The 27,516-nt window shown below is 41.6% G+C and overlaps 2 protein-coding genes across 3 annotated transcripts in view; one reads left to right on the forward strand and one right to left on the reverse strand.

Moving 5' to 3' along the window:
- The window catches only part of FBXO16 (F-box protein 16), a 66,788-nt gene extending 64,729 nt beyond the window's left edge, over nt 1-2,059 (reverse strand). The window contains 1 exon segment of the mRNA XM_062213160.1: nt 1,974-2,059. Within this exon segment, the coding sequence (XP_062069144.1) occupies nt 1,974-2,059 (86 nt within the window).
- Nucleotides 2,060-7,077: 5,018 nt separating this feature from the next.
- The window catches only part of FZD3 (frizzled class receptor 3), a 91,508-nt gene continuing 71,069 nt past the window's right edge, over nt 7,078-27,516 (forward strand). The window contains exons 1-2 of one of the 2 annotated variants that reach the window (XM_062213471.1): nt 7,078-7,238; nt 20,335-20,887. In XM_062213471.1, coding sequence (XP_062069455.1) covers nt 20,699-20,887 — 189 coding nt within the window. In that variant the 5' untranslated portion in view covers nt 7,078-7,238; nt 20,335-20,698. The remainder of the gene's footprint in view (nt 7,239-20,334; nt 20,888-27,516) is intronic. The other variant, XM_062213470.1, reaches the window with a different exon arrangement.

A 27,516-nucleotide genomic window follows, 5' to 3' on the forward strand; every position in this document is an offset into this window, starting at 1 on the left:
TCCACTGTCCCTGCTACATCATCCCTTAGACACATCTTTTCTTGTCCAAAATGGACAGCTAATTATCTTAGTCATCACATGTTTAGCTCAGTTACAAAGGACTTTGTTTCATCAAAAGTCTTCTTCATCAACAAAAGAAATTGTTTCATCACAGTATTCTCAGTTGGTAGCTCATGACAAAAGTAGATGTGAGCAGGCATATTACAGATATAAAGCATTGTCAGGGAGTCTAGATGAGCCCAGGTAAAAACTATATATATAAATATACGTATATATATTGTTGTTGTTGTTGTTATTTACTTTTAAGTTTTTCCCTTCTCTTTTAGCCAACTGTTTTTAATCCTTATTTGGAGGTCATAAAGCTCATTGAGAATATGATGAAAGCTATGAATCCTCTCCCTAGAAAAATGCTCAAGAACATATACTTTTTTTTTTTTTTTAAACAGGCAGAGTGGACAGTGAGAGAGAGAGACAGAGAGAAAGGTCTTCCTTTGCCGTTGGTTCACCCTCCAGTGGCCGCCGCGGCCGAAGCGCTGTGGCCGGCGCACTGCGCTGATTCGAAGGCAGGAGCCAGGTGCTTATCCTGGTCTCCCATGGGGTGCAGGGCCCAAGCACTTGGGCCATCCTCCACTGCACTCCCTGGCCATTTCAGAGAGCTGGCCTGGAAGAGGGGCAACTGGGACAGAATCCGGAGCCCCAACCGGGACTAGAACCCGGTGTGCCGGTGCCACTAGGCGGAGGATTGGTGCCGGCCCAAGAACATAAAATTTTGCTTACCATAGAGTAAACGCCCCTGCTCTAAGCTGAGAAAGTCTCTCTCTAGTCCCGGGTTGTGCCGGAAGTGGTCTGACTGATTCCAGGTGCAATTTTTGAATTGGGACAAGGTGCCTTTTCTAGATGATGCCCTAAAAGCGTGCACTGGTTCATCTGAGCTAGAAATCACTTGGATTAAGCTTTTTTCCTCAGAATCAATTTGATGAAGGTGTAGCTTTCAAGAGGTAGGCCAAGCCACTAAAAGCAGCCCTCTTGGTGACAGGGTGCTGCAGAGGCAGGCCAGTGAGACTGCTACCTGATCTCCTGTTAATTATCCTTTCACGATTTATTCCTTCTCTCTCCATTCCAGAAGGTGGGCAGTGTGTATACTAACATACACAACACACGTTCACAGTATAGACCACTACTACTAATAAAAAGAAATAACTTTCAGCCGGCACCGCGGCTCAATAGGCTAATCCTCCACCTTGCGGCGCCGGCACACCGGGTTCTAGTCCCAGTCGGGACGCTGGATTCTGCCCCGGTTGCCCCTCTTCCAGGCCAGCTCTCTGCTATGGCCCGGGAGTGCAGCGGAGGATGGCCCAAGTGCTTGGGCCCTGCACCCGCATGGGAGACCAGGAGAAGCACCTGGCTCCTGCCTTCGGATCCGCAGCGCGCCGGCCATTTGGAGGGTGAACCAATGGCAAAGGAAGACCTTTTTCTCTGTCTCTCTCTCACTGTCCACTCTGCCTGTCAAAAAAAAAAAAAAAAAAAAGAAAGAAAGAACTTTCATATAACATATACAAAAAATAATTGTCCCCCTTCTGTTAACAAGACAAACCAAGTGGTCTTCCATTTCTTCCACAAATAAGTCTTCCTGATGCTTTTCGTGACTTCTTTTCTTTGGAATGACTGCCCTTGAATACCCATCATTGACTTTTATTGGGATAAAATAGACAGAAAGCCTATGTCCCTAGTCCCCAAGGTATGGTACTAGTTTCAGGTTCAACAGCAAGGGTGAGTCCTCTGGTAAAATTCTGGTGTCCACACACTTCCAACCTCATTTCTAAGCCATTCTTCAGACTATCACTATTGTTCCACAACCTTATTAAGGACCTACAGGGCCTGTGTTAGGGGTACAGAGTCTTTACTGGAGTTCACAGTCTACTGTTAGGGATTTTTTAAGACAAAGTGATTATGTCATTTTTCAGCTCAAAAACCTCTGATGGGTACAGAATCCAGACTCCTTAGTGGGGAAGTCTACGTCCACTTTGATTTTTATCACTGCCTGCTTTTTCAGCCTCATCCCCGACTCTCCCTTCACTTCAGCCCAGAAACACTGAATTCCTGGCCATTCCAAGAATATGGCACAAAACTCTTTGCTTAGGTGGTTTTTGGATGCTCACTTGAATCCTAATCACAGTGGTACATAATCGATACTCAATAAATATTTGTGAAATGAATGAGAGCAATGACTACAACACTGGAGAGGGAAGAAGTTTAAGAATTAAAACTGGGGGGCTGGCACCATGGCGCAGTAGGTTAATCCTCCACCTGTGGTGCTGGCATCCCATATGGGCGCCAATTCTGGTCCTAGCTGCTCCTCTTCCAGTCCAGCTCTCTGCTATGGCCTGGGGAAAGCAGTGGAAGATGGCCCAGGTCCTTGGGCCCCTGCACCCACATGGAAAACTGGAAAGAGGCTCCTGGCTCCTGGCTTCCTATCAGCGTAGCTCTGGCCATTTTTGGGGTGAACCAACAGAGAAAGGACCTTTCTCTCTGTCTCTCACTGTGTGTAACTCTACCTCTCAAATAAATAAATAAATAAATAAAAGAATTAAAACTGGTAGACATGTATAGTGAAATTCAGAACATTGTGAATTATCAGATTTTTATTTGGAGTTTACAGAGCAGAATAGGATTTAGTTTCTTTGCTAACACACAGTCCACTCACTGTACACAGTAATGTCATCAGACAAGGGTATCTCAAATATTACCAGGAAATTATCAGGAAATAGGATTATAGGTAGGTTTAACTACAAACTCATCTTATATCCCACTAGTCAAAAACAAACAAGAACTATAATATAATGCAAATAACTTGTGCTTGATAGATATGCACACAATTATTTGTTGGTTTTTAATTTCGCAAGTACAAAGCATTTCACACTTGAACAGCAGCTGAAATGAGAGAACAAAATACCAATACCAGTGACAAGGCTTGTGGGAGGCCCAGGAGCTCTCCACATACAATCTCCATCTTTTCATGCACTGCTTACTGCTCTCACCTCTTTCAGCTCGTCTTCCTCTTCAAGCCTCTGGTGCTGCTGTTGCCATAGTTGCACTAGGTCAGCTTTCTCTTTAACTCCTTCCAGACCCCTCCCAGCTTCCAGGAGTCCAATCACTATTTGTAAATCCTGTCGCTGCCATCCAGAGTCTCTTAGGCGACAATGTGTGGTCTCCTGATTGGCCAGGAGATCCAGGAGGGCTGGCTCCAAATTAGGCACAGGATAAAATTAAGAAGCGTGGGCGCCAACAGTGTGAGAGGGACTGCAGGATCGGACGTATTGCTAGGATGATTATGTATCCAATCCTAAAATCGAGCAGCGTTGCAAACCTTCATTCAAGCCATCGTTGTGTTCCAAATCGGCCCGTACCTACTGAGCATGCCCAGTTATCTTGTTCTGGTCACTCCGGAGCTCCGAAATGGAGACTCCACTTCGCCAGGTATTAGGAATGGCCAACAGGTAAAAGGGTTGGAGGATTCAGAATTCACGACTGGGTTCACCGAAAGAATAGCACCTGCAACAGGAAGTGGAAGGATGTTAGGAAATTGCCCAACACAAACACAAATGCTTCAACGGGAATTTCAATGTCTTGGTTCATGAATCAGGCTGATAGATAATAGCAGGGAACCAGCAGATGGCATGCCCTATTAAGAATCATTCTAAATTTGGGAATGCTTTAAATCCAGTCTAATTAATGAACGGCATTGAATGCCCAGCTGGTAATAATGAGCAGAGTGAGCATACAAGAAAGAAAAAGTCCAATGAGGAAGACTGGAAAATGCAAGGATAATTAATTACCGGAAAGCTCACCGTCCTGACAGCTGTGAGAAAACTACAAACAGGTGCTGGAGTATGCCAACAGTTCAAAATTCCACAACACAACTTCTTAGTTGTTTGGTCCATGTAAAGCAATTCTTATGGGCACCAGTTAAGAAAACAACAATCAAAAAAAAAAAAAAAAAGAAAGAAAGAAAGAAAGAAAGAAAAAGAAAAGAAAAGGAAAAAAAAAAAAGACTTAAACAAATGTACAAACCCTGTGTTTGTTTTCTGTCACTTGGTTTTCAAATAGGAAGCATTTGTGTTTCTCACATTTGAAAAAGAAAAGAGGTTGCTGCTTTCCTTAACAAAGGATCAGTAAGTGGCCAAACTGAAATTGGAACTTAGGTTGTCTCGAATTTCAGCCTAGTGGTTTTTCCACGTGACCAGGTAATATGTAAATGAATCAACAATGCCTTTGGGGCTTGAGGGGGTGGCCTGGGGTATACAGATGTAATACTAAATTACCATGCATTACCAGTTAACATTTATGGTTTCAAAACGGGTTCATCCAGAAAGGAGCTGGTTTTCACCTTGTCGGGAGTGCTGTGCTTTCTGTGAAGTTCGAGCTCATTAAATCCTTCTATTGGTGGTTACATCCTGGAAGGAAAGAGAGATGGGATCATAGAGAGGATCTCACTTATGCTTATTGGACTTGAATGTTTTTATCCCTGAAAAGAAGGTCCCTTCTGTCTCTGCTCTCAACCAGCACCTTCTGTACCTCCTCTCATCTTGCACCTCTGACTGCTGTTCCCACCAGGGAGTGTCACGCCGTTCCCACTGTGTTTAGTGAGCACATTTACACAGCTCAGAGGCTGTGATACTTCCACATTACTTTTAAGTGGGACATTTTAAACACAAATAAACATTTAAAGACTTTTATAAGCAGTGCGGGTGAGTCGCCACAATTTTTTTAAAGGGTCAAATTTTGTTCAGTAGAGGTCTCTTTGGTATATATACTTCCCAGCCCTCATTTTCCCTGCCTTCCTAAAGGCAGTCATTGGCACAAAATTGGTGTGTAGACTTCTGGTACATTTTTAATGCCTTTTAAAAAGATATACATGTTTGTCTTTATAATGTTTAGTATTGCTAGGTTTTTATTTAGAAAGTCCTCATCATTTGTAGATCTTGTAGTTGGAATGTTGGAATGTTGTGTTCTGAGTTTTAGTCGTGTTGACACTCCCATTTCTACATGGTTTCCATCTTGTGATATGAGCTGTGGCTTTTGCCTGGCAGTGTTTACATGGTGGTGTGCAAATTAAGTAAACATGTACACAGCAGCCCCTCTCCACAGGTCCCTTAGGCTACACAAGAGCAGTAAATACATAAAGGAGGCAGCTCTTCCCCATACTACTTGTCTCCTCGCTCATCCTCAGTAGAGGTACCATGGGTTCCACAGGATACACTGACTCTCCTAGAATCAGCCTAAGAATCAGCGGTACTTTTTAAAAAGGTTGTTAATGCTCAAGTATTTACTTATTAGGGAAATTGGAACTGTCATTTCAGGTATCATTTTCTGTGCTTGCTAACATAGCTCACCTTTTTTTTTTTTTTTTTTTTTTTAAATTTGAAAGGCGGAGATAGAGAGAAAGAGCTCCCATTTCCAAATGGCCCCAACTGCCAGGGCTGGGCCAGGAGGAAGCCAGGAACCTGGAATTACATCAAGGTCTCCACTGTGGGTGCAGGAGCCCGAAAACCATGGACCATCTTCTGCTGCTTTCCCAGGCACATTAGCAGGAAGCTGAATCTGAAGTGGAGCAGCTGGGAGTCCAACCCGTGTCTTTCCAGGTAGCAGTTTAACCTGCTACACAGCAATGCCGGCCCTGTAGCTCAGCTTCTTATATGAAACTGTATAGTCTTGGAGAGCAACCGGGAAAGCCACCCCCCCGCAATGCCAGCATCCCATATGGGTACTCATTCATGTCCCCGGCTGCTCCATTTCCCGTCCAGTACACCCCCCTCCCCCACCATGGCCTGGGAAGAGCCGTGGAAGATGGCTCAAGTGCCTGAACCCCTGCTACCCAAGTGGGAGACCGGGAAGAAGCTCCTGGCTCCTGGCTTCAGAGTGGCCCAGCTTCTCTGTTTTGGCCATTTGGGGAGTTAAGCAGCAAACAGAAGATCCCTCTCTGTTTCTCCCTCTTTCTAACGCTTTCAAAATAAATAAATTAATCTTTTAAAAAAAGAAAACAGAAACTATCATCTCAATACTCTTCTATATGGGCATTTATTGGGCATCTTCTAAAAATCGTATAAAATACCCACAATACAGAATTTATCATCTTTTCGTTTTGTTTTTCCTTCTAGCGGGCCGGCTCCGGGTTGTAACCATTTTCACTAGGTGTGCAATTCAGTAGTATTAAGTACGTTCACAATGTTGCATTACTTTAAGCCCTGTGTGCTACCCACGAGAGAAAGGACAGTTAAAACGGGGCAGTAAAAAGAAAAACAGTCGTGCCTTTGAATGAATCCGGACTGTCTTTTAAAACTCGGCGTGGCGTTGGGCAAGTCAAACAACCTTTCTTGGCATGCTTTTCTCCTTGTCTGAAAGATGAGACGTTCGATTTAGATGATCTCTGAGGATTATTTCAGCTTTCCGATAGTTCCTATATATATAATATATATATGTCTGTATATATATATAAAGAGAGAGACAGGGAGACGTTTCCTAAGGCGCCAAAGATGGAGCAGGCCCCCAGGAACCACAAGCCCCACCTGCTCCCTGAGGTTCTGAGGATGTAAACTACTGCTGGGCGAGCCTCTCGCTCCCGGCTGCTCTGCAATACGCCAGAGCGCGGGCCGCCACCTGCCTGAAGCTCACCCTCAGCCCCGGTGTCAGCCCCAGAGCCTGCCCCAGACCACTCCCCACCCCCGGGGTCCTGGGATCAGACTTCTCGGTGATCTTGCAAGAACAGCCTCGCAGGCTGCCGTGGCTGTCTGTCGCCGCGCTGTCGCAGCAAGAGAAGGGAGTGCTTTGCAAGAATGGTCGAGTGCATTTCGGACGAACGCCTCCAGAAACGGGAACGACCACGCAGGTGCCTGGCAGCTCAAGGCGTCGTCACCCACGGCGCGAGGAAGCCAACAACGAAGCGCGCTGGGCGGGCACCGAACAGCCAGGCTCAAAATGGGAGCGCCGGCCCCCAGTGGGCGCTGTGCGCCTGCGCCGTGCGTGCGCGCGCACTCGCTCCCCGAGCCGCGCACCCTGGCGCTCGCGAAAGCTCGCGGTCGCGTCGCTCCCAAGCGCGCGCAAGCGGTCCTCGGCCGCTCCGGGTACCTCAGGGACGCGCGGCCGGCGCTGCATCCCCCCACCTTGGAGCCGGGCGCCGAGGTCTGAGGTGAGCCCCGAGGCGTGCGTTCCCCCGGACCGGCTGGGCGGGAAAGGAAGCGGTGAGTGTGGCGAATGAGCCGCCGCCGCCGCGGCTGCCCGCCGCTTCGCCTAACCCTGCGCGGAGGAGCCGCCGCCGCCGCCGCCAGCGGCGGAGGCAGTAGGCACCTCCTCCTCAGGGATCGTTCTTTTCGTCGCGGCCAAAACAAAAGCCTTGGGCGCTGGGCTGTGGCGGTTGTCTGAGGGGCTTCTCGGGAGCGGGCCCGGGCCCCAGGTGGGGGGCTTCGGGGGTCGGGGCCGCCGAGTTTGGGGCTGGGAGCTAAGGTGGGGAGGTGCCCTGGGAGACGGTTAACCCCGTCGGTCCTGAGCCTGCGCTGGGCAACCTGTGCGAGTGTGGCCCGCCGCGTCCTCCTCCCTCGCGACCCAGACCCTGCGTGGGGAGGGCAGGGGCCCGGCCCGAGCCGCTCCTGCGCCCGGCGTCGCGGGGGCGTAAGTGGGAGGACAATGCACCCGGGGCTCCCGCGCAGCCCCAGACGTGCGGCGAGAGTCGCCCCCGGCAGAGACCCGTGTTGGCATCGGGCCGACCTTTCCCGTCCGGTGCCCAAAAGTTGTCCCCTGCAGCTCGTCCGTTTGCAAAGTCTGTTGCTGCGTCCCCTGTGCCTGCTCCGGCTGCCCCCTATATGGTGGCCGTGTTTCCCACGGGGTGGGTTTCGTTGGATCAGCAATAGATGGCTTCTGAAATAAAGGCGCTGTTCTGAGATCTGGCAAGGTTAACTCGTCTTGTGTCTTTTCAAGAAATGTAAACATCTTTCTGGAGGCTCTCTGCATCTTAGGAGTCTTAGAGTTAGGTGCCTCTCCTCTAAGAGAAAGATGGCTTTTTTTTTTTTTTTTAGAACAAAAGTGTATGCCATTCATTTAGGCAGAGGAGTGGACTTAAAAGTTGAAAGATACCTATCCCATAAAAGAGGTACAGTCTTTTTGCTCGGTGTGAAATGAAAATTTCAATTTTGGTTCCCTTTTCAATTTTGATAGATGGAGCAGCAGAGCAGACCAGCCACATCAGTAAGTGCGCTGTAAAAGAATTCAAACAAAATCATGTTTTAGAAAAGTAGTTCTGCTAGACCTGGAATATTTATTAATGGGAATTGGGTTACTCTGCAAAGCCAATAACATAAGAGCAAGGAAACAAAGACCTGACTGACATTGAGGATGTAACCACCCTCCCTCCTCAGCTTTCTTTTAGCCTTCGGTGGTTTGCTGGTAGCTGGGTTTTTGTTTTGTTTTGTATTAGGGGCTGGAAAAGGAACAGATAAATCCTTAGTTCTGTTGTGAAGAAGCAGTTACCCTGAAGATAACAGGATCTTTACTTTTAAACAAATCAGCAGTATCTCCCCACCCCACCCCCAAGAAAAAACCCAAAACACATTTACTTGAGCTAATAAATCACGATATAAAGATAAACAGATTCAGAATAAGGGAGCCTAGGAAAGATGTGTACAAGCGTCACTGGGTGAGTTTGGAGGGGTTGAGCCTCGGAGATCAGGCAGTTCAGGGAAGGATAGAGCCGAAGAGAGTATGTAATTAACAGGCAGCCCTTTCTTCTCTTATCATGTTGCCCCATGTGAGTATTCACCTTCCAAATGCTTTGAAACTATTAGGGAAATAAATTGTTGATAAAACCTACCATTTTATCCTATCTTTCCTCCTCCTTTTTTTCCTTATCTGCTACTAATATTCTCCATCTTCATCTCTCTTCTAAATCTGTAATGGTGTCTCATTAATAAAAGGACAAAAAGGGAAAAAGGGACTAAGCTTTTTTTTTTTAAGGCATTCCTCATCTTAGCTACTATATTTCATTGAGCTTTATTTGTACTTTGAGCATGAAGGTGGATTTTTCTTAGGAGTTTCATAATTGAGATATTTGAAGTAGAGAGAATTGAAGGGAATTTAATAGCAAAGTGCACATTCTTTCTTTGTATAGTATAATGTGAAAGCTTTATCACTGAAGGAAACTGGAGTGTTTTTGTTCACAATAAGTTGTCTGTTTCCCACTTGACCTAAGGATAAACTATCTACCCAACTTACATTTCATATTAGTTTGTAGTAAAATGCTAACATTTTAGACTGCAAAACTTGTAAGCATATTAGTTGGTTAATGTTAGGCTGCCATTGACTTTATCTTAATAAGGAGACAGGTGATAGGAGACCGTTCTCAATGCGTCTTTACCTTCTTTCACAAAGGAGAGAGATTTTGGCCCCAAAGTTTTTTGTCCTACCCCCCATCTCTCCCCCAAACTCTAGAAGTATGTCTGCTTAAAAGCCACAGCAGTGCACAAAAAGATAGACAAAGATTTCAGAAATACTTGCTGGAGACATTATCCAGTGCAGGTTGAGGGAAAATATTTGTAGCAGGGTCTGGAGGAAAGAAATGAAGTTTTCAGTAGTAGTATCTCTCTAAGGTTAGGAATACATATCTGAAGAGTAACAGCTATTCACTGGCTAGGTAAGAGTTTTAACTATTGTATCAAATATGAATTTTCTCTTTGCTTTCTAATTCATCATGTAAGAACTATAGACAATTTGGTGGATACAAAGAATACTTTGCAAAGGAAGTTTGAGATGAGTATAACTGGACCAGGGGGTTTAAAAAAGTAAATTCTGGTCCTTGGATTTTATCTCACTGAAATAATTCTGTAGTCAAAACACACAGACCATACAACCGTGTTAGGGGGAAGAAGCAGAGCCTTTATATTTTTTCATGAGCAGATTTTAATTGGAAAGGGAAGCCTGGTTGGAATTCCAGCTTATTTTTTTAAGTCATTTTCTGTCTTTTAAATTTTAGTTTTATTTTCAAGTTAATTTTGAAAATCTTCTGTTTTCTTTAGTCTTAGTAATTTGTAAACTGGACTGAATTTTGATGCCTACCATTCACTTTAATTTTGAACATAATATCTGTTTTATTTTAAGCCTTATCAGTCAACACACTGAAAGATTACATTATTTATTATAATTAGTAGATGATTAGATGGGCTTTAAAAATTAGAGAGGTGAAGTAGGGAAGGTAAGAAAAGAGATATATGTACTTTGAGATTAATAGGAGTTTAAGACCTATGAATTAAATATGAAGCTATATAAAGTTCCTTCTGGTAACTAAGAGGTAATATTCTGAGAATGAATTTATTCTGTAAACAAGATATGAGAAACGAAAGACCAAACATCATTTGTTCTTTAGGAATCGTAACACTCAAGCAGTGAATATACTCTGCATATTTTGTCTAAAAGTAATTTCCTAGAGAGAAGAAACAGTTGTTTCGAGGTAGTCATTATTAATCCTTGCAATGTATTCTTGGAAAAAGGAGTCAGTCTGAAAGACAAAGAGTATCCCTTTTCTTCCCACTCTAGCCACTGTGTAGTCTAGCATTTACTTTGAGACAAACCTTTAGATGTATTTCTGAATTGGAAATATGTAACCTGCATTTATACATTGCCAAGAATTTTAAATTAAACAGAGAATGATGAGATGGATACTTTTCTATAAAGAAAATGTTAGAATAATTACTCATCATAATCTTTTGTTTCAGAGCCCTCTTGACAAGTCCTTAGTGTCTACTTTTCTCATTGTTTCTTCTGGAATTCAGCCTGCTTTCCTCATTCCAGTTGCTGCCTCCTGCTTTCCCACCTGAATTATTTGAGCATGACTTTGTAACCAGCTTAGGAAGACAGTCTTCCAAAGTTACATCTCCCCCCCTTTATTGCTGTCCTTTTGGACAAATACTTAGCTGATTTTATTTTAAGGGCTTTTGCTTTTTATCACCAGAAGAAGAGTGATATATAACAGTTGGGGATATCAGAGTCCTGGTGTTATAATTCATAAAAATGGAAATGTGTAAGCTTAAAAGTATCTAGGCCTTTTTGTTTTCTGATGGAATGTTAACCAAGTGACTTAACCGATTGTGTCCCATCATCCTACATATAGGACTCCTATAAAGACTTAAATTGAGCAATAAATATAGCACTGATGGTCACTTTGAAACATTATGTCCTTGAAATATTTGCAGAATTGAAAACTTGGAACTTAATGGGTTAATCTGAAGTCATTTTCCAAATGTTTTGTATTATTCTATGAAGAAGTGAATTGCCTCCTCTTGCACAGATAATGCATGAAGAGTTGTTGCCATAGCATTCACACTGTGCTGGCCCCTAGCCCCTGAAGTTGTTCACTATACTTATGTATGAATGAGACCAGCAGGTCTCATTCAGTTGAAATACTGTATGGTCTTACAGTAAAACATGATAGTATCAGCAAGAATGCCAAAAACACTAGTTCATCCTTAATGACTTGCCGTATTTTGGCAGAATTTCTTTAGGTCCAGATTCTTGTTTATGCAGCTCTGGAGCTTTACCATAGAGCTTTTCCGCAGATGATCTTCCCTTAGGAAAAATGACACACTCACATGAGCCTGGAAAAGCAGATATTATGTTACAGAAGAGTGATTTGGGATATATACTAAAAGTTTCTTAAAATGTGTGTAACATTTGATTGAGTTTTAGAGGATTTTATTTTATTTTTAGTGTTGAAAAGTCAGTTTTTGGGTCCAGCACTGTGGTGTAGCAGGTAAAGCCTCCACCTGCAGTGTCAGCATCCCATATGGGTGCCAGTTCAAGTCCTGGCTGCTCCACTTCCGATCCAGCTCTCTGCTATGGCCTGGGAAAACTGTGGAAGATGGCCCAAGTCCTTAGGCCCTGCACCCATGAGGGTGACCCCGAAGAAGCTCCTGGCTTTGGATTGGTGCAACTCCGACCGTTGTGGCCATCTGGGGAGTGAGCCAGTGGATGGAAGACCTCTCTATCTCACTCTCTTCATCTGCCTCTCTGTAACTCTTCCTTTCAAATGGATGAATAAATAAATCTTAAAAAACAAAAAAAGCTCTGGGCAATAAAGTCCTCAAGTGAGAGAGAAACAATAGGGAAAAAAAAGTCAATTTTTAACTCCTTCTAAATTGATTACTTTTTTCTTGTTACTGCCTATAGTAAGGCATTAGTGTGCTCTCTGCTTGTTGCTTAATTAGTAGTTATAAACCAGTCATTTAGTATTTATTCTATTTTTTTAAAGATTTATTTATTTATTAGAGAGGCAGAGGCAGAGAGAGGGAGAGAGGTCTTCCATCTACTGATTCACTCCCCAGATGGCCACAACAGCCAGAGCTGCGCCAATCCAAAGGCAGGAGCCAGGAGCTTCCTCCAGGTCTCCCATATGGGTGCTGAAGGACTTAAGCCATCTTCCAGTGCTTTCCCAGGCCATAGCAGAGAGCTGGATCAGAAGTGGAGTAGCTGGAACTTGAACCAGCACCCATATGAGATGCTGGTGCTGCAGGTGGAGGCTTTACCCACTGTGCCACAGTGCCAGCTCCTAGTGTTTATTCTTGTCATCTAGTCAGTACACATCTACAGATTTAGTAGTTAATTTGCTATATACAAAATAATGGGGGCTGGGGCTGTGGCGTAGCGGGTGGGGCCGCCGCTTGTGCTGGCATCCCATATGGGTGCTGATTTGGGTCCCGGCTGCTCCACTTACGATCCAGCTCTCTGCTGTGGCCTGGGAAAGCAGTGGAAGATAACCCAAGTCCTTGGACCCCTGCACCCACGTGGGAGACCCTGGGGAAGCTCCTGGCTCCTGGTATTGGATCAGCCTAGCTCTGGCTGTTGCAGCCAATTGGGGAGTGAACCAGCAGATAGAAGACATCTCTCTCTCTCTTTCTTTCTCTTTGCCTCTCCTCTCTCTGTGTAACTCTGACTCTCTCTCTCTCTCTTTTTTTCTCTCTGCCTCTCCTCTCTGTGTAACTCTGACTTTCAAAATAAAATTTAAAAAACAAAAAAAAAATGTAAGTTTTCATAAAATTCCATACAGCATTTATAATACTTCATCTTTAAAAAATTGGAAGTTTTATTATATTCTATGTATATCTTTTTTTTTTTTCAGAAAAAAATGGGAATACAAGATGCATGTTCTATAAACTTTTTTTTTTAAAGATTTATTTATTTGAAAGGCAGAATTAGAGAGATCTTCTATCTACTGGATCATTCTCCAGCCAAGGCTGAGGAGCTTCATCTGGGTTTCTCACATTGGTAGCAGGGGCCCAAACACTTGGCCTTCCTCCACCGGTTTTGCTAGGCCATTGGGGATGCCAACATCACAAGTGGCCGCTTTACTTGCTGTGCCACAATGTGGGCCCCTATAAACTTTTTTAATTTAATTTTTTACTAATTGTATTATTTTTGTCTTATCCTGTCAATAAATATAGGCCCCTGTTCATTATTCTTAGTGACTATATATAATATTCCATTATGTAGCTGTACCATAATTTATTTAACTAGACCCTTATTGTAGACTTTTAGATTGTTTCCAGTTTTTATTTATTTGTTTGAAAGGCAGAGAGACAGTGAGAGAGAGATTGTCCAGTTCTCTTCCCAAGCGCCCACAATAGCCAAGGCTGGGCCAGGCCAAAGCTAGGAGTCAGGAACTCCATCCTGGGCTCTCACGTGGGAAGCAAGTGCAGGAGTACTGGAGCATCATCTGCTGCCTTGCTAGGCACATTAGCATAGAGCTGGATCTGAAGTCAGGATCCAGAACTCCAACTAATGGCTCTGTTGAGGCGTCTTAGCCCAGTTTTTTATTTTTACAAATGTTATACTGATAGTTTGGTTATGAATCATATGTACCTGTGTTTACTGTCTTAAGCTAAATTATAAAATAGATTTGCTGGATCTAGTTGTACACATTTTAAGGGCTTTTGGTATAAGTAGCCATTTTTTTAAAAGTATGATCTTTCACATTCCCACCCAAAGTATTTGAAAATGTTAATTATATTCTTTTTCCCACACCCTTTCCTATGCTGTTTTTCACATTATTTTTGCCCATTAATTGGTAAATATGTTATTTCATATTTATACTTACTGTTAATAGTAAAGGTAAATATCTTCTCATGTGTTTACTGTCTATTTATATTTATTTTGTGAACTTTTGTCCTTTCCCCATTTTTCTGTTAAAGATATTCTTTATCTGCTATTTTTTAAAAAATTATTTCATTATGTAATTATGTATAAGTATATATTTACTCTTTTTAATTATCCTGCTTTAGGATAGCATTTCTCAGACCTGACTTACATAGTACTTGTAACCTGAGGTACTCATAAGAATGCATGTCATTTTTCAGGATTCAGATTTTAAAGACCTGTGCTGGGGGATTCATGGATCTGCTATACTTTAATATTAGAGAAGTGCTGTTTTAGAGGATATGAAATTCCTTAAGCTCTTTGCTTTGCCTTTTTATTTTTTGATCTCACTGAATTCCATCATTGTTTTCATTTGTTTTTTAAGATTTATTTATTTATTTGAAAGTCAGAGAAAGGGAAGGATGGACAGAGTGAAAGATGGCCTCAATGGCTCTGGTGGTGTCAAGCCAAAGCCAGGAGCCAGGAGCTCCATATGGGCCTCCCTTGTGGGTGGCAGGGGCTCAAACACTTGGGCCATTCTTTGCTGCTTTTCCCAGACCATTAGCAGGGAGCTGGATTGGAAGGGGAGCAATCAGGACACAAACTGGTACCCATCTGGGATCCTGGCTTCACAGGTGGCAGCTTTACCAACTATACCACAATGCCAGCCCTGGTTTTTTTTTTCCCTTTTAATCATAAATTACAGTTTTACCATTTTAAGATTAGCTTTCTACATCTTGATAAATTTTACAAAAGCTTTTGATGTATAGTAATTTGGATTTTGTAGTATAAAGAAGCACCTTTATTTTAGATGGTTGGAAGCTTCTGTTGCAGATAAGCCAAAAAGAATAATTGAGAGAAAATCAGGTAAAAGAGATGGAGTAAGCAGGAGTATAAGGGGAAATTTTATCAGTTTATTTTTTAATTTATTTATTATCCTTTCAAGTTGCATTTATTTTGTTCTGAATTTATTCCTGAGCCACAAGTTTTGTGTCTTCAGTTTCTTCTGGGATATCTTTTTCATCTTTGCCACCTCCTCTTCTGATTTAGAAACAATTTGTTATTCCTTTTCAATGAGGATCATCTTAAGATAAAATTGGGAGCTCTTGTATGGGTTCGTCTGACTGTGAGTTTTGTAGGTACAGTGGCACATTTGGGTGCTTTGTACACCTGGATGTGTTCAATGATCAGAGAATCTTCACCCAAACTTTTAAGTTCAACGTTACCATCTACATTTTTAAGCATGTACAACAAAAATTTAGCACTCTTGTAGGACCACCAGCCCTGTGTCCAGCCCCACTGTTTGGCCTAGACACACCTACTAACTCTACCATTTTATTTTTATTTATTTATTTTTTTAAGGTTTACTTTTTTTTTTCAAGATTTATTTTATTTATTTGAAAGACAGAGTTACAGAGAGAGATAGAGACAGAGAGAGGGGTCTTCCTTCTGTTGGTTCAATCCCCAGATGGCCACAACGGCCAGAGCTGTGCCAATCCGAAGCCAGGAGCCAAGAGTTTCTTCCAGGTCTCCCAAGTGGGTTCAGGGGCCCAAGGATTTGGCTATTTTCTTTTTTTTTTTTTATTCCTTGTTGGTTTTTTATTTATTTATTTTTTTTATTAAACTTTTATTTAATGAATATAAATTTCCAAAGTATAGCTTATGGGTTACAATGGCTTCCCCCCTCCCATAACTTCCCTCCCGCCCGCAACCCTCCCCTTTCCCGCTCCCTTTCCCCTTCCATTCATGTAAAGATTCATTTTCAATTCTCTTTGTATACAGAAGATCAGTTTAGTATATATTAGGTAAAGATTTCAGCATTTTGCCCATATAGCAACATAAAGTGAAAAAACTACATTGGATTACTAATTATAGCATTAAATAGCAATGTACAGCACATTAAAGACAGAGATCCTACATAATTTTTTTTTCAAATTAATTAATTTTCTATGCCATTTCCATTTTAACACCAGGTTGTTTTTTTTCATTTCCAATTCTCTTTATATACAGAAGATCACTTCAGTATGTAATTAGTAAAGACCTCATCAGTTTGTGCCCACACAGAAACGCAAAGTATAAAAATGCTGTTTCAGTACTAGTTATAGCATCACTTCGCTTTAGACAACACATTAGGGACAGATCCCACATGGGATGTAAGTACACAGTGACTCCTGTTGCTGATTTAACAATTTGACACTCCTGTTCATGGCGTCAGTAATCTCCCTAGGCTCTAGTCATGAGTTGCCAGAGCTATGGAAGCCTTTAGAGTTCGCTGACTTTGATCTTATTCCGATAGGGTTATAGTCAAAGTGGAAGTTCTCTCCTCCCTTCGGAGAAGGGTACCTCCTTCTTTGATGGCCCCATTCTATTTTCTACTGCTATCCCAGGCCAAAGCAGAGAGCTGGATTGGGGACTTGAACGGGTGCTCATCTGGGATGCTGGTGCTTCAGGCCTGGGCTTTAACCCGCTGCGCCACAGCGCTGGCCCCAAACTCTACTATTTTAACAACAGAATGGTACATACTGCTGCTGCAGCTTTTCTTTTCTTTTTTTTAAAGATTTATTTATTTATTTGACTGTCAGGGTGTTAACACAGAGGGAGAGATAGAGATCTTCTGTCTGCTGATGCACTCACCAGATGGCCACAACAGCTAGCACTTGGCCAGGCGGAAGCCAAGAGCTTCTTCCAGGTCTCCCACATGAGTGCAAGGGTCCAAGGACTTGGACCATCTTCCACTGCTTTCCAGGCCATTAGCAGGGAGCTGTATCAGAAGTGCAGTAGCCAGGACTCGAACCAGCATCCACATGGGATGCCGGTACTGCAGGTGGAGGCTTTACCCACCAAGCCACAGCGCTGGGCCCCACATTGTTTATTTTTCTTTTTAAAGATTTATTTATTTATTTTTAAGAGTTACACAGATTGAGAAGGAGAGGCAGAGAGAGAGAGAGAGAGAGAGAGAGAGAGAGAGGTGTCTTCCATCTGCTGGTTCACTCCCCAAAGAGAGAGAGAGAGAGAGAGAGATGTCTTCCATCTGCTGGTTCACTCCCCAATTGGCCACAACAGCTGGAGCTGTGCTGATCTGGAGCCAGGAGCTTCTTCTGGGTTTCCCACATGGGTGCAGGGACCCAAGGGCTTGAGCCATCTTCTGCTGCTTTCCCAGGCCATAGCAGAGAATTGCATTGGAAGTGGAGCAGCTGGGTCTCAAACAGGTGCCCATAAGGGATGCCAGCACTGCAGGTGGTGGCCTTACCCACTATGCCACAGCAACGACCCCCTACATCGCTTCTTTAATGTGACATCTTTTGAATACTTAGTGGCTTTGCATTTATGCATACCCTTGATGGCCTGGGAAGTTTCTCAAGTGCTCATAAAGTGAACACGAAGATTTACATTATTCTGTGGGGTTTTCTGGGTCAAGTGAGTGATGAACCGTTTTCACAGATCACCTGAGGCTGTTTACAGGAAGAGGAAGAGGCCTGATCAAGTTTTAAAACCCAGTAATGTATTGCTCAGTTATTTCCTCAAATTTTTTCTGATCGTCTTCTTTGAGCCCTAAGTTTGAAACCTGTAAGTGCTTTAACAGATTAGTCTAAATAAAATTTTTGGAATTCTTGGTATCATTAAATACATATTCAGGAGAGAGCAGTATACCCTTTAATTATTTTAGTTGCAAGCAGATGAACATGCTGTATAAGCAGTAAACTACAAAGACTGAACTTACATGGATATTTTAACACTATAATCAAATAAAGCTTTCAACAGTTACTTAACACACATTTAATGATAGGCATAATGATTACCATACTACATGGTAGTTAAGCTTAAATAGGTTTTTAACTATGTTTGATATCAATTTCTGTAACTAGTCCTCAACATTTCTGGGGCTAACCTGAAGGAGTAAAAACTACGACAGACCAAGAAGCTGTCACGAAAATCTCTTACGGGGCCGGTGCTGTAGTGTAGTAGGCTGTCTCTGCATGGGTTGCCAGCATCACATATGGCTGCCTGTTCGTTTCCTGGCTGTTCCTCTTCCAATTCAGCTCTCTGTTATGACCTGAGAAAGCAGTAGAAGATGGCCCAGGTGCTTGGTCCCTGTACTCAAGTGAGAGATTCAGGAGAAGCTCCTGAGTTCAGATCAGCTTAGCTCTGGCCTTTTCGGCATCTGGGGAGTGAACCAGCAGATGAAAGACCTCTCTGTCTCTCTCTCTCTCGCTCTGTAATTCTACCTCCTAAATAAATAAGTAAAAATTTATAAAATAACAAAAAATCTCTTATGGAGAAAATAAGCTTTTTGAGCCAACATTGCTTATAAACTTAATGTTCCTAATTCTAGACTTCCATTTTTCCTTCTCCATTCAAGAATGTCTACTAGAGGGAGAAATTGGGAAAATTTGGCCACATTTTATTTTTCTAAATAGTTGTCTGCCTGTAACTGAAGCTTGAGATGCAGAGGTCTCAATCATTGGTAATTAGTTCATGAATGACAGTTTCTTTCCCTGCTTAAACCAAACCAGGTCTCAAGGTCTAAGCTGACTTTGGTGCTAGTATTTGAGTTGTCCTGTTAATCTGGATCTCTTAGAACTTCTGGAGCTGAATTTCATATCTTTTGCCAACCTAAGCTCTTCACAGAAGACACAAGAATATCCAGTACATATGGAACAAAATGAAATAAAAGCAAAGCGAATGCCATTCCTAAAGCAAATCAAACGGTGATAGGTTAGATATGCTTTTTGTATACCAGACCTGCCATTTATTGTGCACATAGCATAGGAGCCCTGAACTGAAACACAATGGAAATAACTGAGAATCATTCCTATTCCTGTTGTAGAGATGTTTTTGATTATCTCTGCAGCATGGCTATGTGTAATGGCCATTTGTTAGTGAAATGTTTCTAATTCAAGGGCTATGTCTATGGTATTAAATTTTTTGCATTGTCTAAAATGACAATGTAATGTTAGAATAAAAATCCTGAGCCGGTGCCGGGGCTCACTAGGCTAATCCTCTGCCTGCGGCGCCAGCACCCCAAGTTCTAGTCCCAGTTGCTCCTCTTCCAGTCCAGCTCTCTGCTGTGGCCCAGGAAGGCAGTGGAGGATGGCCCAGGTGCTTGGGTCCCTGCACCCACATGGGAGACCAGGAGGAAGCACCTGGCTCCTGGCTTCGGATCCGTGCAACGCCAGCCATGGCGGCCATTAGGGGATTGAACCAAAGGAAGGAAGACTTTTCTCTCTGTCTCTCTCTCACTGTCTAGAACTCTCTCTGTCTCTCTCTCACTGTCTAACTCTGCCTGTCAAAAAAAGAATAAAAATCCTGATATACTTTTAGAACTTTGTCAGTTCCGGTATTGGTTGGTAAAGATACCATTTGTAATCCTGTAATAAAAATACTTAACGTTTGATATACCACTTCACTATTTATAAAGTAATTTTGAATATATTATCTTATAGCTCACTCATACATCATTCCTGTGAGAGGTAGTACTGGAATAATTCTTGAGAATAAAAATTCTGGGTTTAGAGAAGCAAAGTGATATATGCTTATAGTCACACAGCTAGTTGTAAGAGGCTTGAATCTAACTTTTTTGGCAGATGCTTTCTGCCAAATCAACTAATGTTGATTACAGTGTTAATGATTAAAATGCATACCATATATTTTAAATGTAATATTTTAGGTTACAATACATATTTAAATAAATTTTAGGACAATAGTCCGTTCAGAATGGGCCAGTTGTATTTTGTGACTAATGAAAAACTGTCACCATAGACAAGATATTAAGCCATGCATTATATAAGAAACTAGGGAAAGAAAATTAAATTTGCCTTTAAATGCTATTTAAGTGGGACTGGAAGGCTCCAAACATAAAGAACTAGAAATGCTAATTACCTGATTTAATCAGTTTACACTGTATACATTGTTGAAGTATTCTGTACCCTATAAATGTATAATTATTACATGTTAATCAATTTTTTAATGCTGTTTAAGGACTATTTTAGTATATATAGTATAAATTATAAGCAGAAAAGCTACATTGTATCTTTATGATATATCCATGTATTTTATGTTTTACATCAGTGTGATATTTCTTATCAAAGGTCTTGATACCTATTTCACAATATTTTGAGAGGAAATCACTAATTTCTCCCATTTTTTTAAAATATTTTTTTTCAGATATTCTACTAAAAGGAAGAAATATTCTACTAAAAGGAAGAAATAGCTCTTCTCCTAAGATGGAATCTGTGGTGTGGGAATGTGGCTGATCAACTTGATTTATTGGTCAAATGTGCCCTATGTAATAAAATGGAAAGAAGAGACAAGATGATGTCACTTTCCCATATTGTGAAACCAAAAACAAATGCCTTTTGTGAGACCAAGCTAACAAAGCTCTGACAGTGCAAGGGTATTTAACTGTTGAAGAACTTTACAATAAGATATTAGAAGAAGTACTTTCAAGCCGAGACCTGCAGGTGTACAGAGATCTAAAATTCAGATTGAGTAGGCTGATCATCCGAAATCTCATTCAGATCCAGGAAAGATGGCAATGAATTGGATTCTCTTCTCTCTTTGGCCCTTGACCATGTTTGTGGGGCCTGTAAATGGGCACAGTTTGTTTTCTTGTGAACCTATTACCTTGAGGATGTGCCAAGATTTGCCTTATAATACCACCTTCATGCCTAATCTTCTGAATCATTATGACCAACAAACGGCAGCTTTAGCAATGGAGGTAAGACTTGATCTCTTCTTTGATATATTTTCCAAAATGACTGGTATTTTACCCTATTAATTGTTCTAATGAATGTGTTTGATAACAGAGAAAAATATGCTATTTTAATTGTATCTTATACATTAAAATTGACATATTTTGGTTCATACTCTAATGGATTGAGGAATTCATGTTTGGAGAATGCTATACTTTTTTTTTAGACATTATACTTTTACAAAGAAATTTCAAACTCTAATATAGAAGACATTCAGAAGTTTAAAATTGGCCAAGTTATTATATGATTATACCTCTTCTGTTATTTAGCTAATAAAATACTTCAGATAAAGAGCAGAATATAATATGATTCACAATTTCAGTGACTAAATTTTGAATATAATGTGATTCTTAAAAATAAGTTCTTCAATCTTTAGGCTTTAGGTATTTGAATTCTTTTAAATACTTAAGATGACCAAGTACTTCTTGGTCATGCTTTGTTCATATCAACTTAAGAATAACTACCAAGAAATGGAAAACTTTCGTTATGTGAATTATTTGTGCCTGGCCTCTCAGAATTTTGAGAAAATTTCTTGCCGCCTTTGAATTTTTCTAAAGGTAATTCTTTCTTTAGATATTTCTTTATGATTTTATTTAAGTAACTATGACAAGCCAATGTTTATAGTAAATATTAAGTATAAATGTTGTCCATAATGGTTTTAGAATTGAGGACAAGAACATATTTACTAGGTAAGAATCTGAAGGCAGTAAGCAGTGGTTGTAAGAAGCATGCATTTCCGCCAGCGCTTCGGCTCACTAAGCTAATCCTCCACCTGCAGCGCCGGATTCTCTCCCGGTTGCTCCTCTTCCAATCCAGCTCTCTGCTGTGGCCTGGGAAGGCAGTGGAGGATGGCCCAAGTGCAAGTGCTTGGGCCCTGCACCTGCATGGGAGACCAGGAGGAAGCACCTGGCTCCTGACTTTGGATCGGCACTGTACCGTAGCAGCCATTTTGGGGGTGAACCAATAGAAGGAAGATGTTTCTCTCTGTTTCTCTCACTGTCTAACTCTGCCTGTCAAACAAAACAAAACAAAACAAAAAACAAAACAAAACAAAAAAACATGCATTTGAGAGTTGAACAACCTGGGCTTCAATGCCAGCTCTACCTGTAGCCATATACTTTGGGAAAGTTATATGGGCTTTTTCACCATAGTCTCTTTGTTTATATAATAGAGCTAATAATGATCACACAGGCTTCAAAACACAAGTTCAAATACACAAGTTCAAAATGAAAACACATGTGTATGTGCTTGACACGTGGTAAGTATCCTATAAGTGATAGCTTTTGCCATTTATCCATATATATCAGTTTAACTTCATGATGTAATAGAATGTTTTGTACTTTAATAAATTTTATAGTGCTTTCAGAAAATGGAAGCATACATGTTTTAGAATGCTTTTAAAAAATTTATTTATTATATGAAAGGAAGAGTTACAGAGAGGCAGAGAGAGAGAGAGAGAGAGGCCTTCCATCTACTGGTTCACTCCCCAGATGGCTGCAACTGCTGGAGCTGTGCCAATCCGAAGCCAGGAGCCAGGAATTTCTTCCAGGTCTCCCTTGCAGGTGCAGGAGTTCAAGGACTTGGACTGTCTTCTACTGCTTTCCCAAGCCATAGCAGTGAGCTGGATTGGAAGGGGAGCAGCCAGTCAGGATTCAAACTGGCACCCATATGGGATGCTGGCACTGTAGGTGATGGCTTTACCTGCTACACCACAATGCTGGCCCCTTAGGATGCTTTTTTGAGAATAAAAGTTAAAGTTTAGGCCGGCGCCGTGGCTCACTAGGCTAATCCTCCGCCTAGCGGCGCCGGCACACCGGGTTCTAGTCCCGGTCAGGGCACCGATCCTGTCCCGGTTGCCCCTCTTCCAGGCCAGCTCTCTGCTGTGGCCAGGGAGTGCAGTGGAGGATGGCCCAAGTGCTTGGGCCCTGCACCCCATGGGAGACCAGGAGAAGCACCTGGCTCCTGCCATCGGATCAGCATGCTGCGCCGGCTGCAGCGCGCTACCGCGGCGGCCATTGGAGGGTGAACCAACGGCAAAAGGAAGACCTTTCTCTCTGTCTCTCTCTCACTGTCCACTCTGCCTGTCAAAAAAAAAAAAAAAAAAAGTTAAAGTTTAATTACTCTGAGGTAGAAAAGCAAATCTAGGATATTTGTAGAAGATGATTATACATATATTTTGAAATGTTGGGGTGCATCTTACATATAACAAATATCTGAAAATGATAGAGAGGTTGGACAACACATTTTCTGCTCTGCCTTTAACTATAGAAGGTCTAAATGATAAAGAGAGAAATTTAGTGTAGATTTATTAGGTTATATGAAAATGAGAATTGGTTTAATATAGTGAGTTGTTTTAGATATAATAGTTTTTGTTACATACTGAAGTTACTTTCTTACCAAAAAGTTGAACTAGAAATAGAATTATTTCTATTATTGTAAGGCTTAATTTCTTTAGAAAACAAATAGGGTTTTAAGAAATTAGTCCTAAAGATGTTTGTACTAACTTGGGTTCAACCTTTTAGTCTGCCTTGTAGTAAGTAGGTTTAAGAGTATGGACAGGGGCATTGTGGTACAGGGGGTTAAGCTGTTGCCTGAGTCCTCGCTGTTGCACTTTCAAACCAGTTCCTTGTCAGTGCACATGGGAAAACAGCAGAAAATGGTCCATGTCCTTGGGCCCCTGGATCCACATGGAAGACTTTGAAGGAGTTCCAGGCTCTTGGCTGCAGCCTGGCCCAGCCTGGGCCATTGTGGCCATTAGGGAATGAACCTGTGGATGGAAGCTCTCTCTGTTCTCCCTCTCTCTGCATCACTATGCCTTTCAAATAAATAAATAAATCTTTAAAACAAAACAAAACAAAAAAAAAACTTTGGTCAAATTAGTTAACATTCTTCAACCTTTTTCCTTTATTTGTGAAAAGACAATAATAATTAAAATACCTCAAAGGACAGTTAAGAGCCTTAATAATTTAACTTGCATAATGGATAGCACGGAGTAGCTGAGGTACAGATGTTTGATTTCAAATTCCACTTCTAAATTATCTAGAGAGGAGTAGTAGTAAGATGATATATTTGCTGCAAATGAACTTGTATTATGAACATTGACATTCCTTATGGTATAGCATGATAGACTCTCTCTGGCCTCTTATCAACCCCAAGTATTTGTTGGAATCTTTAGGGAGATTCTAGGAAGATTATGTGGAAAATAGTTTATAGGAGAAGGTACTAGTGATTTATTGTAATGTTGAGAATAGTTGGTTGTTCCATGGTTGTCATATCAGGACAGTGAGGCCACTGACAGAATCATCAGACACAGTTTGAGAGTGTAAAGTTTTTGTAATAGCCAAGGACATGGAAAATCATTAGGTGACATAACGTGCTCATAGCTGCTGCTGACACCTCTACTTCTGTGCTTCTATCCTTCTACTCATCTAGGAACTTTGAATACATGTCTGCCAGTTTTTACTGAGAAGAAGTAATTGGAATAGACAATTCTAGCACATTCTGGAGTGTTCACTGTGAGACTAACTGAATTGAAAGATGATTCCCTAGATGTAGTATCTTCTGTAGGGTCCATATCTGTACTGATATTTGTTGAGTCAAAATGAGTACTTGAAACAGAATGGTATATGACAGTAAGCTAGAGATGCCAAGGATGAGAGAAGTTCAAAATCTGGACTACTTTATTTATTTATATTTATATATTTTTATTTTTTAGAAAGCTTTTATTTAATAAATGTAAATTTCATAGGTACAGCTTTTGGATTATAGTGGTTCTTCCCCCCATACCCGCCCTCCTACCCTCACTTCTGTCCCACTTCCTACTCCCTTTCCCATCCCATTCTTCATTAAGATTCATTTTTAATTATCTTTATATACAGAAGATCAACTCTATATGAAGTAAAGATTTCAACAGTTTGCACCCCCAGACACACAAAGTATAAAGTACTGTTTGAAGACTAGTTTTACCGATAATTTTCATAGTAAAACTCATTAAGGACAGAGGTCTTACATGGGGAGCAAGTGCACAGTGACTCCTGTTGTTGATTTAACAATTGACACTCTTACTTATGATGTCAGTGATCACCCGAGGCTCTTGTCATGAGCTACCAAGGCTATGGAAGCCTTTTGAGTCCACAAACTCTGACATATATAGACAGAGGCATAATCAAAGTGGAAGCTCTCTCCTCCCTTCAAAGAAAGGTACCTCCTTTGGTGGTCCCTTCTTTCCACTGGGATCTCACTCACAGATATCTTTCCTGTAGGTCATGTTTTGCCACAGAATCTTGGCTTTCCATGCCTGAATAGCTCTCATGGAGTTTTTAGCCAGATCCAAATGTCTTAAGGGCTGATTCTGAGGCCAGAGTGCTATTTAGGGTGTTCATTCGATGAGGCTGCTGTGTGGCCTGCTTCCCATGTTGGATCATTCTCTCCTTTTTAATTCTATCTATTATTATTAGCAGATACTTGTGGACTATTTTATTTATTAATTTTCATTTTTCTTGAACAATCAAGATCTTTTGTTGCTTGATTCACTCCCTAAACATCCACAATGTTTAGGGGTGGGCCAAGCCAACACAAGAAGTGTGAAACTCAGTCTGGATCTCCCACTACTTGAGCTATCAACTAACTACTGTCTCCCAGAGTGTGCATTTGGCAAGAGGCTGGAATTGGAAATGGAGCACAAGGACTCAAACCCAGGTACCTCTTTCTGGGATGCAGGTGTTTTAAGCTGCATCTTAACTGTAGCACCAAATACCTATCTCAGCCATTTTATAATTTTTAAAAAAATTTATTTATTTGAAAGATTTACAGAGAAAGAGAGGAGAGACAGACAGAGATCTTCCATCCTCTGGTTCACTCCTTAAATGGCCATAATGATTGGGCTGGGCCAGGTGGAGGCCAGGAACCAAGAGCCTCTTCCTGGTCTCCCACATTGTCTCCCACATGCTACTTTCTCAGGCACATTAGCAGGGAGCTGGATCAGAAGTGGATCAGCCAGGACTGGCACCTATGATGCTTAACTTGTGCCACAACTCTGGCCCCCTCCCCCCAGGTTATTTTAAATTTGATTATTCATAATTTAAAAGTTGGATGTTCTCTCATATATAGAGGATTCCTGTTAAGTCCTTTCATTGACAGTGGGACATGTTTGAATAAATGGGCTAAGTGTCAATCCATTAAGCTGAAAAAGAAAAGAAAGTCCTTGTTACTATCTTTACTTTTCTATCCCTACTTTCCAAAACATGCATATCTATCTATACAAACTCACATGCTCAATTTTTCCATGTTTTCAACTTGATGTTTCAGTTTTCAATGAGTATGACTGACTTTGGATAGGGGGGGAAATTTCTCATTTCTGAGGCTTTTAAGAATTATTTATTAGAGAGAATGAGAGCGAGCTCCCTTCCACTGGTTCACTCCAAGTATTCTATCATTCTTTAGCTAGAATTTCTTGTGAACAGAAGCATCCTCTCATCGACTACTGGTTTACTCTCATGTACACTGATACTCATATAGAAAGGACAGAATATAGGGCAGGCATTTGGCACAGCAGTTAAGACACTGCCTGGGACTCCCGCATCCCGTATCAGAGTGACTGGTTTGAGTTCTGGATGCTCTGTTTCCTACCCATCTTACCCCTAATACACATCCTGGAAGGCAGCAGATTGTGACCCAACTACTTAGGTCCCTGACAGCGACAAAGGAAACCCAGATTGACTTTTGGGCTCCTGGTTTTGGCCTGGCCCAGCCCAGTTGTAGGCATTTGTGGAATGAACTGAACAATGAAAAAAGCTGTGGCATAGCTGATAAAGCTGTCACCTGCAGTGCCAGCATCCAGTATGGGCACCAGTTCAAGTCCCAGCTGCTCCACTTCCAATCCAGCTCTCTACAGTAGCCTGGGAAAGCAGTAGAAGATGGCCCAAGTTCTTGGGTCCCTGCACCCACGTGGGAGACCTGGAAGAAGCTCTTGGCTTCGGATCGGTGCAGCTCAGCCATTGGCAGCCAACTGGGGAGTGAACCAGCCGATAGAAGACCTCTCTCCTTCTTTCTGCCTCTGCCTCTAATTCCACCTTTCAAATAAATAAATCTTTAAAAAAAAAAGGAGTGGAAAAATTTCCCTCTTCCCCTCTACCTTTCAAATGAAAGTAAATGAAAATTTTTAAAAGTAATTTCTCATTCTACTTTATTAATACTTAGAATAATGTATTGATATCCAAGTATCTTCCAAAGGCATCCAGTGATTTCAAAGTTTTGTTCTGAACTCAGATTTCTTACATATTTGCTGTGTTTTTAATCTGTTGCAGTTATTCATACTGGTGCTCAAAATGTTCCATTTTTTATAGTGAGAACCTTTGCATGGTAGTTTCTGATTATTTTTTATCTACTTCGTAAAATTCTGCCTCAAACCTTGAATCATCAATTTCTTTAGTTTCTTGTAGTTCAAAATGATGCTTAGAGATCATTCTCTGGGAGCTAAGAGTGTTGATACCAGATTAGTCATTTTTAGACCTTTTTGTGGTCGGAGCTAGAAAAAAATTTTAGGCCGGCGCTGCGGCTCAATAGGTTAATCCTCTGCCTGCGGCGCCGGCACCCC

This window comes from Lepus europaeus, chromosome 16, assembly GCF_033115175.1.
Source record: "Lepus europaeus isolate LE1 chromosome 16, mLepTim1.pri, whole genome shotgun sequence".
NCBI lineage: Eukaryota > Metazoa > Chordata > Mammalia > Lagomorpha > Leporidae > Lepus > Lepus europaeus.